This window comes from Pelobates fuscus, chromosome 3 (genome assembly GCF_036172605.1).
Source record: "Pelobates fuscus isolate aPelFus1 chromosome 3, aPelFus1.pri, whole genome shotgun sequence".
Lineage (NCBI taxonomy): Eukaryota > Metazoa > Chordata > Amphibia > Anura > Pelobatidae > Pelobates > Pelobates fuscus.
In genome coordinates this window covers 27,151,426-27,171,155 of record NC_086319.1, presented here as the reverse complement: position 1 = coordinate 27,171,155, position 19,730 = coordinate 27,151,426, and the positions used below count along the sequence as shown (strand labels likewise).

Genomic DNA, 19,730 nt, shown 5'->3' with positions numbered 1-19,730 from the left:
CGTGATGTACTTTGATTTTATTAAAGCATTTGATATTGTTCCATAAAAAGGTGACTATTAAAATTAAAATCAAGTAGCTTAAACTAAAATGTTGTTGTTGGATTAAATATTGGTTAAAAATGTAGTGCAGAGCTTGATTGTTAATGAACAAATGAAATGTTCAAGTTGGACAGAAATGATATGTGGAGTACCTCAGAGTAGACTTGTACATTCAGGTTTTGGCTGATTTGCAATTCGGCCAAAATTCATATCTCCGAAGAAATTTACGTATTTTGTATGGACAGCAGAAACCGATATATGAAAGTCTGAGCTTGATGAACTTCAGACTTTTTTTTTTAGTCTGAATTACAGTGTAACTATGTACGAGTAACCAAGTGTGCTATGTTGTATTTCTTGATTGATTGCTAATAAAATGTGATTCTTCTCATAGTTTCTCGATAAATCAGCAACAATTAATGTGATTTACCAAAAAATGATGGCAAATTAAAGCCCTCACATAAACAGGGTTATTCACTAAACTGAGATTTCAAAGTGAATTCAAAGTGAATTTCATATTAATTTCAAAGTAAAAATAGCCAAACTGAAAATATTGTCTGCTATACATTCTGCTATGTTTCCAGTCATTATTACACGGTGAATTGTGTGGGGGTGGGGGGACAGGACAATTGCTCACCTGCATTATGCCTTGCTCCCTCCCCACCATGTTTCCCCCTGTGCTGATTTTCTTGGCCGGTAGGTATGCTGCACTTTAACAAGAAGAGACCATGAGGTATAAAACACTTATCCCACCCTCTGCTAGTAGACATTTCAATAAAAGTATTGGGCAGTAGTTTAATCATGCAAATCAATATCTATAAGCTACAATGTACATCACAAGGTTTATAATAACAATAATAATGAATTGTAAATGGTGTTTGCTAATGATTGGTTTTCATATTTTTAAATATTTCAGAGGAAGTGTGACCAGTATTGGCCTAGTGATGGCAATGAGGAATATGGAGGGTTCTTGATTACCCAGAAGAGTACACATGTTCTGGCCTACTACACCGTGCGGACATTTACCATTGGAAACACCAAGACTAAAAAGGTTGCCAATTTACTATTATCCCATTGTGTAAGACTGGACAACCCACCAAATACCAGTGCACATACGCAAGACAACAGCAATTGTTTTCAGTACATGCCAATGGTTTGACATCCTTTCATTGTGGGCACCCAAAAACCTTTTAATATAAAAATGGTCATGAATACTTTATATGTGCATGATGCTTTTATACTTTATTCACTAGACACCAAATTTGGTAAGTTGGTAGCTTGGTTGATAACTTTATAAGTTCTGCAATTCCCGTTGAGATACCATACTTGGTGGATTCTTTCACCTGGTCAATTTTGGCCAATAGTCCAACTCATTCCAATCAAAGAACTGTACAAATAATATAAATAATTATGGAAGAAAGATGTAGAAACGGCCAACGTTGATCCAACTATAAAAGGTGTCTTTATGTGTTCGTCAACATGGTTATGTGATATATGTCTATTAACATCTAAAAATAATATCTCTTTATCAGGGATCACAGAAAGGTAGAATGAGTGAACGCACAGTGACACAATATCACTACACTCAGTGGCCAGATATGGGTGTTCCTGAATATTCTCTTCCAGTACTTACATTTGTGAGAAAGGCTGCAGCTACAAAGAGTAATAGCAATGGTCCAGTCGTTGTGCACTGTAGGTAGGTCATTTTTCCTTTTATGAAAAAACAATGTTCTCTCTCCTGGTTATTTTACAGTTACATAATTTTTAGTATGTTCTTCCCAGAAACACAATACATTGAATCATTACAAAGAAATGACTTTAAAACATATTCATAAATCATTATTGCCACCCGCCTTTTGTTACATACAGTGCTGGCGTTGGAAGAACCGGTACCTATATTGTGCTGGATAGTATGTTACAGCAGATTCAGCAAGAGGGCACAGTCAACATTTTTGGATTCTTGAAGCATATTCGTTCTCAAAGAAATTACCTAGTACAGACAGAGGTAAAAAATATTCTACGTTAAATCATAACGAGCATTTTTTTTTTTTTTAAATAAGAAGTTATGTTATTAGAAACACATGTTGTGAATGTCTTCACTTTAGGAAAATAGTTATAATTGTTCCAGATGGATTTTTATCACATATGAATTCAATAAAAAGTACTAGAGAACTTTGACTTTGATATTGTGGAGTAAATCTTATCACAGTGACAGCCCAAGGTGATGTCTTTATGGATGGTTAAATACTTGTGGATCTTTAGAAATAAAAAAGGAACTGTAGCGGAGCTGTAAACATAAATCTCAATATCTTTACTGGCAGAATAAAAACCATGAAGCAGAGCGTTCAGCAGATAAATCCCAATTCTGGGAGTCAACTGTTTAATGGGAGCCACACATGGCCTTTTATGTGTGCCCCCATGCAAGGGGTTTACTGTAACTCATTTCAGGGATATTCACCACTGGACCTGAGAGGGAACAGTGACAAGGTACACAACATAATTACATTACCTCTCAGGTTCATGACATGTACATTAATAAACACCACAAAACACCCCTTTAACAATAAGGTACCCCCTCGAGTACTATATACCCGGCTAGCCTGTATCTAAGCGCCCAACATATCCAGAAAGCACTCAGATCCCATGAACGCAGCCGAAACGCCACCTGGATATAGTTTAGACCGACTGCACACAAGGCACTTGCCCAAAAGAGTTCCATGAATTCAGGCGGAGCAGTCGGTCTCTTTCGGGAGTACGAAAAACAATAGAATAACTCATGTAACGTATATCAGTTGGTTGTGTGAGTTTTCTCCCACTGAACGCCACTCTTCTCAGGTGAATGGAACCGTTCAGACACATCCAACAAATATGGAATACTAAATGTGTAACCACGTACAGTTTTGCACTCTAAAACTCTCCCATTGTTCCAATAGTCAAATAAAAGGCAAATTAAGTCAAAGGAAATGGATTCTTTTACTCCACCATCACAGTTGGACCAAGCAATGTTTCAAGATTGCTTTACCCAAGTCTTAAAGAATTATGTATTCCCTTTTGAATATGTCCTGGTGTTGCTGGATTACTTTTTTGCTTGTAATTAGAAATAACCACAAACTATAATTTTGACCTTAAATTGGCCTTGTCATTGAGTTACCCAAGTTATCTTTCGAGTCACAAAATATCACATTAAGATTTCCCTTTCATAATATAGAGCCCTAAAGGTATGCAAGTGTATGAAAAATGATGAATGTTTATAAGAAAAACCTAGTACAGTAGCCACTTTATCTATTGCTCTGTTGATTCTTCTTGGCAGGTTTTGTACACTGTTTTGACTTTTTTGTATTTCATATGGATACCTTAAGTAACCCATATATGGCTCCCTTCCTTATTTTGCCTAAATTATTTTACTGAAAAGAAATGGTTCAGCCAGGGCTTGTTTGACACACATCTACTTAATACAGACTGATTTACAGCTCTCAGTGCCAACATAAAAGCCAATATATTCATATATTCATGTTTACAATGAAAACAATGAGTGAGTACAACTAAGCTGAATTTAAGAAAAGTCTAACATTTGTTGCCTACACATTTAGGAGCAATACATCTTCATTCATGATGCCCTGGTCGAGGCTATACTGAGCAGGGAAACAGAGGTACCAGAGAATCAAATTCATGCTTACGTAAATGCACTGCTAACAACGGGCCCATCTGGAAAATCAAGACTAGAGACACAGTTCAAGGTAAGTCATGTGCTATTCATATTACCTGCACTTGAATCAATAGTGATGTTCTCATTCTTGTATTTATTTGGTGAATATTAGACTTGAGGGCAGATTGTAGAGATTATAATACATGACCTTCTAGATTTACAATAGCATTTACCTTGAGCTTAGTAAAAAGGCCTAATCACGAATCCCATATTGGACATCCTAATGTGTTCTGTAACACATTGTTAGAGGCAGAGAATTCTGTCGAAATGACATGCTTTAGTTTACACAATGACAAATCTTTCTTACGGGATGAATGGGATACAGAAGCACATTCCTTATTGTTTCGTTACTGGAATGTGTTCTCAAAGAAAAGCAACGGCTCTTTACAGGAAGCCTTGCACACTTTAACCCCAGAAAGCAGACAATGCTCATGTTTTGGTCCAAACAGGCGGAGACACAATATATCATTTTTTATAACAAAAATTCCACAGCACAGAGACATTTAGCTTAAAGGAAAACTTGGATTATGAAATCCCTAATGACCCGATGTTCCGTTTCTATGAAATTCATATAAAACATTGTTGCAAACATGTTATTTTATACAGCATTTTTCAATTGCATGTTAAGTTACAAATGAAATATTTGTATAGACCATGTCAATAAAGTGTTTATTGAAATCTGTTTCTTTTTATTTATTTTTTTATTTATTTTTTAGCTATTAAGTGAACCTAACATCCTCCAATGTGACTACTCCACAGCTTTGAAACAACAAAACAGGGACAAAAACCGAACTTCATCTGTCATGCCGGGTATCTGTAAATCCAGTCTTTTGTTTGTTCAACAAATGTTGCTGCTGTTTATGCATAGTTAGAATAAATGCCTCCACAATGGCGATTATTATTTTGATCTTATGAGTCATACTGAGGACACATTTTCCAATTTTCAGATACAGAATACAAATTCAGAATTAGAAATAAATAAATCAAAACCTTGAAATATTTCATAAACATAGTAGCACTACAACACAGAAAGCCAATATTTGGATAGTGCCACATGAGATCATCTAAAAAGAATTGAACGTTGCAAATAATAATTTCATAGTATGGTTTATTTACTAAACTCAAAAGTTTGGTTGTGCTCGTCATCTGTGCATGAATTCTGCAAAGATACCAGTTAGGGTAAATCTTTGGGAATTTATTACTTGCGATCAATATGACTAATTAAATTTGTTTTTATATGATTAGCAAAAAAAATCAAAAATCTACATGAAAGCATTTTTTTTTATACAGTCATGTTTTATATATTGAATAAAAATATGCTAGTGGATAATTATTGTTTAGAAAAAGTCACATGGAATTTAAAGGTAAGATTAAGTATCCTCTGATAAATATACTTATTATTATTATGATATTTATAGAGCGCCGTCAAATTCCGCAGCGCTTTACAATGGGTGGACGAACAGACATGTAGCTGTAACCAGACAAGTGGGACACACAGGAACAGAGGGGTTGAGGGCCCTGCTCAATGAGCTTACATACTAGAGGGAGTGGGGTAAAATGACACAAAAGGTAAGGATAGTATTAGACTAGTGACAGTTGCAGAAGTGGAATCAGTCGGGAGCTATTAACAGTTTAATTGATACGCTTTTATGAAGAAGTGGGTTTTTAATGATTTTTTTGAAGGAGTGGAGACAGGGTGAGCATCTAACGGAGGAGGGAAGCGAGTTCCACAGGAACAGTGCAGCCCTCGAGAAATCTTGAAGACGAGCATCAGAGGTTGGAGTACGGACAGAAGATAGACGTAAGTCTTCAGCAGATCGTAAGGGCCTAGACAGGACATACTTGTGTATAAGGGAGGATAGATAGGTGGGAGCAGCATTATGTAGAGATTTGAAAGCAAGAACCAGAATTTTAAATTGAGCTCTATATTTTATAGGAAGCCAATGTAGGGACTGACAGAAGGGTGAGGCATGGGAGGTGCGGGCGGACAGGAAGATGAGCCTCGCCGCCGATTCACAATACAAGGACTGCACAGTGGCACAATTAGTGACCAAGCTGACATAATTGGGAGCCAACCTGATCTTCTTTAGGACTTCCTCAGAAAATGTAGTACATGCACAGATGCTCTATAAAAAAATATGTTTACGTTTTTGTAACGTTTTCAAGAGTGGAAAACCCTAGCGCTTGTCAAGCACCAAATTAAACATGACGTGTAAGAATGTAATGTATATCTTCTACTATTCTTTGTAGTTACATTATTATTATTTTCAGAACATTATTATACTGCTAATACATATCAATACGTTTCTGTAATCTAAAGCAAAGTGGAACCCATCACATTCATTTTTTTTATGTCTTTACAGTTGAAAGATCAAGAGTGGGTCTTTCATCTTTGGCTGGAGAAGGAACAGATTATATAAATGCTTCATATGTTATGGTAAGCCCTTCCATTTTTATGTACATTTTCACTGAACTTTGAATTTCTGAGAATTAAAATTTACATTGTGAATTAGAAGAATTTGAAAAACAAAATTGGAAATTTGTACCCACTATTGTCTGTTTTCCACAATTGCCAAAATAATGATTTTTTCCATTCAATTTTTTCCAGTATATTTCAGTATATTTTCTAGAGCGCTTTCTTAAAAAACGGTTACATTGCTTTACATCATTAATTTAGTACAATGTACTTGACACTACTACAGACAATGTTTGTGGAAAGACTCACACATCAAAATGTTGTACAACAACTTTTTTTATTTTTTTCGAGAATCATCACATTGCATTGTTTTGTTCTTCCAACACCATACACTAACAAATGAGCCAGCTACATTACACTATAAATACAAAACATCACAGATCTACACAGGAAACACTTTTATTCCATTTTATCTCAACATACACACAATCTGTCCACTTTATACATATTTTTTTCCTTCCTTTTTCTAAATACCTTTATTTATATTTCTCCTATTTCATATTTGAATATTCACAAGATCAATAAAATAAAGGGTAGCAGATAGGAGACCAAGACAGAGAGAGAAAACAGAAAAAGAAAAAAAGAGAGGAATTCAGAGAAAAAAAAAAGAAAGCGATCATAGATATCAGTAGGAAAGAGAAAGATAAAGGAAAATATATAAATTAACTTATGGATCAACTTTTTTCCCTTATATAATGAGATTAATAGATAAGAGTATATAAATATACTTGTTTATAAAATTAAATAATAGAATAGTTGTACATAACTGTATATATAAATGTGTGATTCTATATTTTTTTTTATATATTTTTTTTTTATTTTCTCTTTAACTATATAAATTGGCCTCACACTCTTCCTTACACCTTAGATAAAAGGCAGAGCTTTTTGCTCCGGAAAATAGTTTTTTTTTCTTTCTTTGAAGAGTGAATATACAAACTTTCCTTCTCACAAGAGAGGGTTTTAACCCCGTAAGGACACAACTTCAGAAATAAAAGGGAATCATGACGGAATATTTCCTTCATGTGTCCTTAAGGGGTTAATATGTCTAAATGTATTTATGTCTTTACCCTTGTTTACCCTTTGTATGTCAATTAATGTAGTAACAAAACAGATGATATCTAGAAAGCTGCCGAGGGAAGGGGAAAAATTGAAGCAAAAATATGGTTAAAATAATTTCAGTGAACGCCCAAAGTCTTAACTCCCAATACAAGAGATCGATTGTCTATAGATTTCTAAAGAAACAGTATGTGGATGTTGCTTTTCTACAGGAGACCCACTGGAGACTAGAAGACAAAAATAAAGACTTCCCCACTATAATACATGCTTCAAAAAAGGATAAAAAAACAGATGGATAGCTATTTCAGTGGCAAAATCAACAGATTCTGAACTTGTTCATCAGATTTTAGACCCTATGGGACAATACATGATAATAGTTTGCAAATTAAAGGAAGAAGTATATACATTGATACATGTATATCTTCCTAATGTTTCTCCAGTTGGTCTCCTTGAGAAAATATTGGATATGGCTAACAAGGTAAAGAAAGGTTTGCAGGAGATTTCAACTGTGTCTTAGATTTAGAATTAGACAAGTCTACCCCAATTAACAACAAAAAAACTAGAAAAAAAACAAGCTATGATGCTGAGGGATACTCTAAATAAATATGATTTGTATGATATCTGGAGAATTTTCCATCCAGGGGAAAAAGATTTCACTCATCTCTCCAGAGTTACATATGTCATACTCTAGGATCGACTTGGTTTGTGGGAACCAACCTTTACTGAACAGAATTTCTAAAATAAATATCTTAAATAACACAAGGTCAGATCACAGTATACTTTATGCTTGAATTAAGAGATTAATTTAGACATAAGGGTAGACCTCCCTGGAGACTAAATGAATATTTGTTCAATCCAAAAGAAAATAAAGAATATATTTCAAATTTAATGAATTTATATTTTAAAGAAAACAATCCACAAGACACATCTATATCTAACAACTGGTATGCTTTCAAGGCTGTTATATCAAGGAAAAACATGGCCAATTTTTTTTTTTTTTTTTTTTTAAAGTTTCTAATGAAAATAAAAAATATCCATCAAATCAAATTTATTCAGAAATGTTAAAAATACAGGAACAAATAAACTCTAAATTAAGACAGAATTTGATTTACAATGCAAACAATGAAAATCAAATATTACGCCAAAGGTAATAAAGCGGATAAACTATTATCTGACAAACGTAAAAAGAAATGACTTGAAATCTAAGATACCTAAACTGATGGTAAATCACAAGACTTTATTATCAACTTAAAGTATAGGAAAGGCATTTAACAAATACTATGAAGAACTATATAATTTAAACAATCATCCCCAATACTCAGATATAGACAATTAAATCTAGAATTCCACAAATTAACACTAACACAAAGTCAAATTAAATCTTCCTATAACCATGAAAGAAGTAGATCGAAATATATCTAAGCTACAATTAAAAAAAAAACTCCAGGTCCCGATGGTACTCCAATTAACATCCACATTTAATGATATAGTAGATCAAAATTCTTTTCCTCAAGAATTAACAAAAGCCAACATAATTCCAATTTTAAAACATAACAAAAATCTTAAAAGAGAGAGAGGGATGCCCAGACCAAAAAAGTAAGACTCATATAAAAGTTAACTTTTAATGGTAACTAATTAAAATCAGTAATGGGGAGATCTGAATTGATAGCGGGTGTAATCTCCCTAAGACTGTAAATAAAATTAAAAGTCTAGAATAAAGTGAACAAATATATATATACAAATAAAGAGTGTCAATTAACCTCTAATATACTGCCTCAATACACATACACGAGAGTTGTAGGTGTAGAGATTGATTAGTTTAGTTGTCTAAATACAGAAATGGATCCTTTTGTAGGTATAGCAGTAGTCTAAATGGATACAATCTGATTAGTATCCATTTAGCCATCACTGTTTAGAGGTAAATGATACAGCACGAAGCAATTATGTTGCAATATAAAGTCAAGTAGTCGGGAGTAGAAAATAGAACTTGTCAATACTCCAAATTGTGCAGCTGCTAGCAGAGATGGTCTAGAGATTCGTCTCACACTAGTCTAAGTAAATCCTTGTCATTGCGTTCTTCAACAATGGGTCTATCTTCCTCTCGCTATTTATGAGTCTTACTTTTTTGGTCTGGGAATCCCTCTCTCTTTTTGTTCTTCTTACCCATTGACTAGACCAATTAACACTATAATCTCCCACCTTTTTTATTTAGCTAACAAAAATCCTTTACAAATACAAAACTATAGACCAATCTCTCTCTTGAATACTGATATCAAATTATTTGCATCCATTCTTGCGGACAGGTTAAAACAAGTTCTAAACAATTTAATACACCCAGACCAGATAGGTTTTATGCCAAGTAGATTTTCAGGCTCTAATAAAAGACAATTGATAGATATACTAGATCTGGCAGAAATATACGAAACTCCCCTCCCAACCCTGTCAGTAGATGCCGAAAAGCCTTTGATAGAGTCAGTTGAGGATTCATGAGGAAATCTTACAATACTTTGGTATACAAGACTGGATACTTTAAGCAATCATGTCTATGTACCATACCCCATTAGCAAGAACAGTTGAACATGGTATCGTGTATGAATGGTTTCCAATAACAAAAAACGGTACTAGTCACGGTTGCCCACTTTTGCCTCTTCTATACATTTTATTAATCGAACCACTAGCAATGAGAATAAGAAATTATCAAGATATAAAAGGCTTTTCTATTAAACAAAAGCAACTTAAAATTAGCCTATATGCAGACGATGTTCTTTTAACAATAATTAACCCAGAGAAATCATTACTAAATCTTATGGAAGAATTTCCACAATTTAGTAAAGTCTCTAATACCAAAATTAATATAGAAATTATTCATGATCCTTCCCACAAAAATAAATAAAGATCAACAAAAACTCCTTAAAAGTCTGTCAATTTAGTAACACGGTTTTTCATGCGTGGGTGTCAAAATCACCAAAAATCTAAATAGATTAATGGAGGTAAATTGTTTAGATATGTTAAAATCAACAAACCATTTCATTAAAAATTGGAGAAAGGCAGAACTATCATGGTGGGGCCGCATCAATCTTGTTAACAGCTATATTCTTCCTAGATGGGTATACATCTTCCAAAGAATCCTCCTTTCAATCCCTAATCCTTGGCTTACAATGTTACAATCTAGTTTATCAAATTTCATATGGAAAGCAAAGCCTCCTAGGACTAGTCAAAAGATTTTATCTTTGAATAAGAAAAAAGGAGGTTTAGGATTCTCAAACATAAAAATCTTTACCAAGCTAGTTTATTGACCCATAAATACCATTTACAAATCTATTCTTCAGAGTTTGAGGCATGGCAAGATATTGAACAGACTATGATAGGTCATGATGACTTATCTTTAATTGTATGGAATGCTAAAGAAAAACAACTAATTACTATCCTAAAACAACAAAGTACAATACTAAGCCAAATAATACAATCATGGATAAATATTAAAAGCCATTAGGAATATTGTCAAAGGTAATTTCAATAAATAAAATAGAAATTCTAGAGGTAATTACAGATGATTTAAACCTGAATTCCTAGAAACAAATAAATATTACCAGCAGCATATCACATTTAATAAAAAATGCGTCTCTGAAATCATTTCCTGATCTGATGGAAGAATTCATCTATCTAATTCTCAAATGTTTTATTATCTTAGAGTAAAGAATATTTTAAATAAATATCTTATTTACCAGGATTCCTTTCTAATCTCAAATTTATCAAAAACATTTAACTACTCAAAAATGTAAAAAATATTGTCAAAAACAAGACAATTGATTACAATTTTTAATAACATACAAAAACATTCCTGCCATATCCAAATGGGAAAAAATATTTGGGATTAAATATTAATGCAGAAGACTGGAATAGAACACTGACTAGTTTCTCATCATCAGTTCAATGTTTAAATATTTTAGAGATGCAATATAAAATTGTAAATAGATGGTATTGAGTTCCCACAAAAATCTCCCCCTCCAAAACTGATATATGCTGGAGATGCAATAGAGAAAAAAATACTTATCTACATATATGGTGGGAATGTGAGATGGTCAAAGATATCTGGAAAAAATCTCTCTATTGGTTTACAAAAACATCTAAGGCTAAAATAAACTGGTCTCCAACAGAAGTTCTATTACATATGAATTGGCCAACTATGTATTTAAAAAACAAAATGTTGCTTATTCATATGCTATTGGCTATAAAATTGATAATATTACAAAATTGGAAATTCAACAGTAGCCCGATATGGCAGAAAGCATATACTCAATTACTAAACCAAATTGAAATGGAAAGAGATGTCGGTCTTAATCTTTGAAATTCAAGAAAAAAAATATGATATATGGTGTAGCGGAGGGCAGTATTATAATCCCCGATATCCGCTGGTTCCACAGGTACATCCACAGTCAGCGCTGAAAAGTAAGGCAAGTTCCCAAATCCTCCCAATAACCGGACGAAACACAGTCTGGGAGTCAACTAACTGGCTTTATTCACAGCTGGCATATTTATACAGTTCCCCATGCAAGGGGTTTCCATACAGTAAATCCAGGGGATTTCTCCCATCATGCAATGTAATTTTCCCAACAGGCTGTGCTGCACGAGAAGGATACTCCCACTAAAATGGACGATTAAGTGGATTATCCCCTCGTGCAGCAGAACTGACAATCTGTATTAAAATACGGTTTTCACATTTTATTCGGTAGATTTAAATGACCAAACGTTCGGCAGGTAGCTGGGACCTGAGCGCATCTTTTGTGAGAATACCGCTCAGCTCCCAGCTGAACTGACCGAACGCCGCATAAAATACACTTAACCATCGAGTTCGGTTTAAAACTACCGAACGCCGATGGGAAACATAATGCGATGAGAGCGGAACTCCCGAACGCTCGGGAAGTCCAGCGGTGTTCGTATCATTGAGTAGCCGTTTTCAGTACCAGGCGCTCGACGACCGAACACCGCTGGAGAGACAAAGGATCCAAGATGGCCGACCGCCGCATGGTCGGTAGTCGAACGACGGCCACCTAGGAGAGCCTTTAATTACCGATTGCAACAATGTTGCAATCGGTTAACGAGCGCCACACGACTGCTAAGTGTGTGGTCCCCCTGGGGAGCCCGTGTTCGGTTGGCGAACGGCCCGGATGGCCGCAATTCGTCAAACGAAGGGTTTGCATGCTGGTAGCTTAAGGCTGCCAGCATGCGAACGGTGCTATACAATACACACATAATATAGAAGATACAGTCCCCCCTTACATCCTATGGACAACCTCTACATAACATAGTCCAGAAGTGGCTAGGTTTGCCACATATGGGATCAATGGCTAAAAAGAATAAAAGAACAATAATAACTTGATTATTTTTGGTACTAGACCCAGAAGACGTTCACCATATTAATGATTATACTTCAAGGCTTTGCTTCTGATCTCACCTTCCTCGGCAGAAAATAAAAAACATACCGTATTTTTCGCTTCATAAGACGCACCTCACCATAAGACGCAGTTTTAGTTTTTAGAGGAAGAAACCCAGAAAAAAAAATATTCTGAACAAACTGTCCCATAGTGTTTCTTACTATGGGACAGTTTGTTCAGAATATTTTTTTTCTCCCCTGTCCCATAGTGTCCCCCCCTCCCATAGTCTTCATCCCCCCCATAATCTAAATCCCCTCCTCCCCATAATCTTCATCCCCCCATAATCTAAATCCCCCCTCCCCATAGTCTTCATCCCCCCTCCCCATAATCTTCATCCCCCCATAATCTAAATCCCCCCTCCCCATAATCTTCATCCCCCCATAATCTAAATCCCCCCTCCCCATAGTCTTCATCCCCCCCTCCCCATAGTCTTCATCACCCCCTCCCCATAGTCTTCATCCCCCCTCCCCATAGTCTTCATCCCCCCTCCCCATAGTCTTCATCCCCCCCTCCCCATAGTCTTCACCCCCCCCTCCCCATAGTCTTCATCCCCCCCCCCCCCCCGATCTCTGTGAGAAAAGCAAGTCGTATGGCTTGATTGGTGTGCGCACATCTGTGTTTAACAATGTATCGAACACACACAAATGAGAGCAAAATTATCTCCTTAAAATGTAAATCACCGATGTCCTCTCTTCAAGAAAATAAAAAAGAATAATCTACGCAAAATAAAAAGCATAGGCGGTGCACATATGAAACCTCCTTAAGATAAATGTTTTTGTACAAATTACACACTCCTAATATTTGGTAGATGCAATAAATATATATTGCCAATTGTTTTATAATGTTTCAAGTTATTTAATTAAATGTATTATTTGTACAAGAGAATGGCGAATTATCTAGCAGTTCCACCGAAATACAGCAATTCTTTATTAGGTGTTTACAAAAAAAATGACAATACTTTCACATCACATATACCATATATACTTTTCTCAATGATAAAGCTGTATAGATAACATTTACATTATTTCTTTATGCTTTTAAAGTCATTTGTGAGGTTTTGGAGATATTTACTTTGGAATGTTTTATGAGTTCTCTCTGCGATATTTATAATAGCACATTTTCACCAGCAGAGTCATTCTTAGTGCATGTTTACAATGTCTAAGATTATCCATTTGTTAGTGTGACAAGTGTTCAGACCTCAAAGGCAACACTTGTATTTCTCCAAGGACATTGTACAAGAGCCAGGGCAATGTTCATTTAATGACCAGGTCACCACCGCTTATGAAGTGATGTGATGAATTAGTCGGAAATCACCCAAAGGTTTACTCATTTGAGTGCTTAGCAGTTTCATAGATGACTCACAGAAGAATTTGTTGAAGGTTAAAATGTGGCTTTTCTAGCAACGCATGATATTCCTTTTGTTCAACGTCATTTGAATTCTTAGTTCACACCTTAAAGGACTGTTTGTTTATTCTTCCCCATATCCATTTTTTCCTGATATGTTTACTCTTAACATTAGCAATTGAGTATTAATGTCTTATGCTTTTTTTATCATTATTATAAGAATCCTTGCATCATGTAATAAAAAGATAGGGCGTTTTTTACCTGAAAATCTGGCCCCTACTTTCACAGAACACTAAAACCCTCTGCCATGTTCATACACATTTGGTCAGACTGAGGTAGAATCCGACTATTAGGCTCTTGCAGTGACATCATCAGCCATTGTCCTGTTTGCTCTTCTAAGCAGAGCTATTTTGGTACCTGTACTTAGAATGCCTGCTCCGAATTCTGATTATTCTGATAATAGGGGCTGGGGGAGGCGACACTATGTCTCTCCACCAATTATAGGTAATAGGGTCAACATGGGTGGGGGTCAGGGGAGAGGACACCAGGGCCTGCCATTAAAGGTTATACTATCCCCCATTCAATGTCCTATGGAATCGGGTCTTTTCTATTGACTGGTCAGTAATGGCTGCCCAGTCTCTAGTTTTAATATTTAGTAGATATGCACCCACATCCCAGATGGCAGCTGCGGGCATATGTTGGTGAAATACTTCCATTATATATGGGGGTCTTATTGACCTCGTAGAAATGTTATTTACTATTTGTTTTTACTTGTTTTAACTATTTAACCCTCATGCTGCCAAGGGTTTTTAACTAATTGCCTGCTGGCTGCGAGCGCTATTAGTGAGAAAATAGTTCTTCAAATGACCATTCACTTGCAGATAGTAAGTAAATGATAATTTGTGATTCCAGTGCTGTAGATTGGTTCAGATGAGTTTGGAAAATCAGAGATTTCTGTATCCAAACTGGGTCAACCGAATTCTGAACACATTTGGCTTTAGTAAATATGAGAATTGCCAATTTGGTCAGAATATGTCCAAGGCACAAGTAGTACAGGCACTGCTTAGAAGAGTACACAGGGCGATGACTGATGACATCACCGCTCTGTGCAGGGAGTGAAGCAGGAGCCGAACAGTCGGATCCGACCTCAGTCTAACCGAAGGTGTATGAATATGATATGATGTAATGTTCTGTGAAATTTTTACGTATACTTTATTTATTTATTTTTAAATGCCATATTTTTCATTACATGCTGCAAGGATTCTTTAAAAAAAAAATTCTGGTGACAGTTGTCCTTTAAACTTTAAGTAATAAAAGTCATTTATATGTGAAGTAAAACATGTTATAACCTTTGCTTAATGTCAAAAGCTCTGAAAAGTAATGGTGCTATATAAATGAATGGTAATATTAAAATACAACTATAGGGGGGCGTGGCCGACTGCCGAGGTGAACGGACGCATGGAGTAAGAGCTCCCGGTCCGCAACAGCCAAAAGCGTGATTTAAAGCAGCGTTTTCGCCCGACGGACATCAACACTCGGGTGTATTACCCTGACAGTACCTGGCAATGGCCCCTGCGAAGCAAACTAAGCTTACAGACCCGATACGCCATGCTAAACGAGACCGGCTGCGACCGGCGCAAGATGGCGGAGGTGAGGAGCAGGAAACAGTGCAGGCCGCAAATACTCACACTGAAGGTGAGGAGCAGCAATACACCGACGCTCCGGTCACGGAAAAGAAATTTTTGCTATGTTACAAGACTTCAGGGTGTCCCTGCAATCGGACCTAAAAAAAGCTACAAATGATATTAAGAATGAGATAGCTGAGCTGGGGGAAAGAACGAACAATCTAGAAACGCGCACTGATGATCTATGTGCCGCGCACGACACCATGGCGGACACAATCCAATCCCTATTAGAGGAACAACAATTCCTTAAAAGCAAACTCGCAGACATGGAAGACCGCTCACGGCGCAACAATATACGCTTCCGTGGCGTACCAGAATCCGTCACAAGGGACCAACTGCCACAATTCCTCCTGTCCCTATACAAGTCATTGGTACCAAATATGGAGGACAATGAGTGGCTCATGGACCGCGCACATCGGCTACCGAAACCACAAAACCTGCGGCAAGACACGCCACGGGACGTGGTGGTGCGCTTTCATTATTACAAGACAAAGGACTCTCTACTGCAAGCAGCAAGAAAGTTACCAAAAATGCCAGACCCATACGCTAATATCCAACTCTTTGCAGACCTGTCGGCCATGACGATGAACAGACGGAGAGAATTCATTACGGTCACAAAGACCTTAAGAAACAACGATATACAGTATCGATGGGGATACCCAACTAAACTGCTAGTATGGAGAAACGCCAAATCACACATTATTAATGATCCGGAGGTGGGGATGCGATTGCTGAAAGAATGGGGACTGTTCCCGCTACAAGACCGAGAAACTACGTGCTCAAACTCGCCGAAAAGACCGCATGCAGACTGGCAGATGGCGGGCTCGCCACGTAAGCACAACTGAAACCCGATCCTGCCCCGACTGTACTAAAACTGGACTTTGTCACACTTGTCAACTAAAGGACACTCTGCCTGTATAATGACATCATGATAAGATCTGTGTACCGCATGGGTTTGTGAGTATGACATATGTGGAATGTTAAAACTATGTGAACTCTTAATGTTACTCCTAAGGTTTACCAGATGAGTCCTAGGCCATAGTTAATGTCCTGAACACAGTAGTGAACGTACAGAACGGGGCGAACCGCAGTCAACAAGGGTGAGAACAATATCACTCATTGACAGGCTGTTATTCACTCGGCCCGATTTTCTATCGGTACGACCCCAGGATGAGTAGTGTGAGGAGGAACCGTTGCCCTCTCACACCTCACCCGCGCAGAGCGCCGACGCTCTTAATGGCGCTATATTTGTATTTATATTTGTATTGTTTGTATTTGTATTATAGTTACTCACTACCTACTCCCTTTTCCAGTCCCACTACTCTCTCTCCAAATCCCTTCGGCCCTGGTCTACCCCCACAATGCCCAAACCGAGGTGCAAATGTTACCATAACTCCCCTACGCCAGCCGGCGTTACAACACGATTATGGATGACTCCCTTGTAATATTCAACCTAAACGTTAAAGGCCTCAATAGCCCACACAAAAGAAGAATGGCATTGACAGAGATGTCCAAGTCTAAAGCGGCCATTGTTAGCCTACAGGAAACACATTTTTGTATCAAAAACCCAAACCAAGCAATACCCACAGGGCTATGATGCAATGTCCCCCACCAAGGCCAAAGGTGTCTCTATATATTTCCACAAGGATTGGGTGTTCACCCCCTTCCAACCAATTTGCAAGTCGGGACGGGAGACTGCTGATACTAGTAGGCTCTCTAAATGGCCTACTGATGACGATCGCATCTATCTATGCACCTAACATTAAACAAAAATCCTTCCTCACTAAGGTTTTTCGCAAGGTTGACAGTATGAAAATGGGGCACACAATTATATGTGGGGATTTCAATTGCGCTCCAGATCCTGAGGTAGATATACAAAGGGAAGACAATAAACCGCCCCAACTTCACTCAGTCTCTTTAGGCCAACACCTCAGGAAACTAATGCACGACCACGACTATTATGACGCTTGGAAAGGCCTTAACCCGAGAGATAGAGACTATACATACTACTCTACAGTCCACAGGACATACACGAGAATTGACCTCTGCTTATTAGACACTAAAACGCTACCCTTTGCCACCAAGGCATCGATAGGCCCTATCACTTGGTCTGACCACGCCCCACATACAGTGACTATGCGCATTCCATACCCTACTAGGGGTAGAGGCACATGGCGACTGAACGACGGGCTACTGGACACACCGGTTCACCTCCAGCGGATTCAAAAAAGAGTAGAGGAATATTTTAAGGCCCATGCAAACTGCCCAACATCCACAACCATGCAATGGCTGGCCCATAAGGCGGTCGTGAGGGGCGAACTGATTCAAATAGGAGCTAGGGCCAAGCGTACTCACAACACGCTACTATATAATACAGAACAGGACCTGGTCAAACTAGAGGCCATCCACAAAGCAAGCCCAAATAAAACCACACACGAGAAACTGTTGCTACTCCGTAAACAGCTACATGACCTAAACCTAGCAAAGACAGAACGCCACCTACGCTTTTTAAAACAATCGCACTACACAATGGGCAACAAGGCGGGTAGACTGTTAGCAAGGAAAGCGAAACAGACGAAATTACAATCTAAAATTCCCTACATAACCTCAGATACTGGGGATAAACTGTACAACCCCCAAGATATAGTGAACGAGCTAGCAAAATATTATGCTTCTCTATACCAACTAGAGTCCGACTCTACTACATACCAACCCACAGATGCTGAAATCACCAGCTTCCTAGAAAAAACACCATTAGCCAAACTAACACAGGAGCAATGCACTCATTTAGAAAGCCCCTTCACGCACGAGGAAGTAGAGACAGCGATCCTCTCTCTGCCCAAACACAAACCCCGGTCCCGATGGTCTATCCAACTATTATTATATAAAATTGGCTAAACAATTAAACGGACCCCTCACAACGTTGTTTAATCATATCAAAGATGTAGGGATTATGCCCAAAGAAATGCTGGAAGCCCACATTATAACTCTCCCCAAACCCAATAAACCTCCCACACAGTGCGCAAACCTACGCCCGATCTCCCTTTTAAATGCAGATACCAAGTTGTACGCTAAGCTGCTAGCCTCTAGGCTCAAACAGATACTTCCGGACCTTGTCTCGGAAGAACAGGCTGGCTTTGTACAGGGCCGACAGGTAGGGGACAACACCAGACATTTTTTAAACCTAGTGGACTGGGCAAATGCCTCGAGACAAGCGGGACTTCTACTCGCGCTCGATGCCGAGAAGGCATTTGACCGTCTGCACTGGAAATATATGCTGCTCACTCTTGCTAAATTGGGATTCCCCCCGACTTTTCGATCTAGTATAATGGCTCTATATCAAAACCCCTCAGCCAAAGTGTTCAGCACTGGTTTCGTATCCAAACCTTTCGACATTCGTAACGGCACCCGTCAAGGTTGCCCACTTTCCCCCTTAATTTTCATTTTATGCTTAGAACCATTGATCAGATTCATTAAACATGATTCATCCATTCATGGGTTGTGCACCCCAGGGGGTACCAAAAAACTAGCTCTATTCGCTGACGACATCTTGCTTTTCATTACCAAGCCAGAGTCTTCCCTGCCCTCTCTTTTAGACCTACTGAAAAATTATGGTATAGTGTCGTACTACAAAAACAATATAGCCAAAACACAAGCTCTACCAATTAATCTACCGAAAACTGTAGTGGACACTCTAACATCACACCACCCTTTTGACTGGCGCACAACCTCAATCCAATACTTAGGAGTAAAACTCACCAAATCCCCTCACAAATTAACTAAAGAAAACCATTATCCTACATTAAAACGCATCACAACTACCCTTGCCAAATGGGTGGGGCTGGAGGTCTCATGGCTAGGTCGCATTAACTTGGTTAAAATGATGATCCTACCACATATACTGTACCTCTTCCGAACCCTACCTATTTCTTTGCCAAACTCACTGCTCAAACAATTCCAACGTACTATCAATGCACACGTTTGGAAGAGAA

General features: G+C 37.7%; 1 protein-coding gene across 7 annotated transcripts in view; it reads left to right on the top strand.

The window, feature by feature from the left end:
* The window catches only part of PTPRZ1 (protein tyrosine phosphatase receptor type Z1), a 163,050-nt gene that overhangs the window by 134,998 nt on the left and 8,322 nt on the right, over positions 1–19,730 (top strand). For all 7 annotated transcript variants that reach the window (XM_063446823.1, XM_063446822.1, XM_063446821.1 and 4 more), the window contains 6 exons: positions 953–1,087; positions 1,569–1,732; positions 1,906–2,041; positions 3,627–3,773; positions 4,459–4,552; positions 6,106–6,179. In XM_063446823.1, the coding sequence (XP_063302893.1) occupies positions 953–1,087; positions 1,569–1,732; positions 1,906–2,041; positions 3,627–3,773; positions 4,459–4,552; positions 6,106–6,179 (750 nt within the window). The remainder of the gene's footprint in view (positions 1–952; positions 1,088–1,568; positions 1,733–1,905; positions 2,042–3,626; positions 3,774–4,458; positions 4,553–6,105; positions 6,180–19,730) is intronic.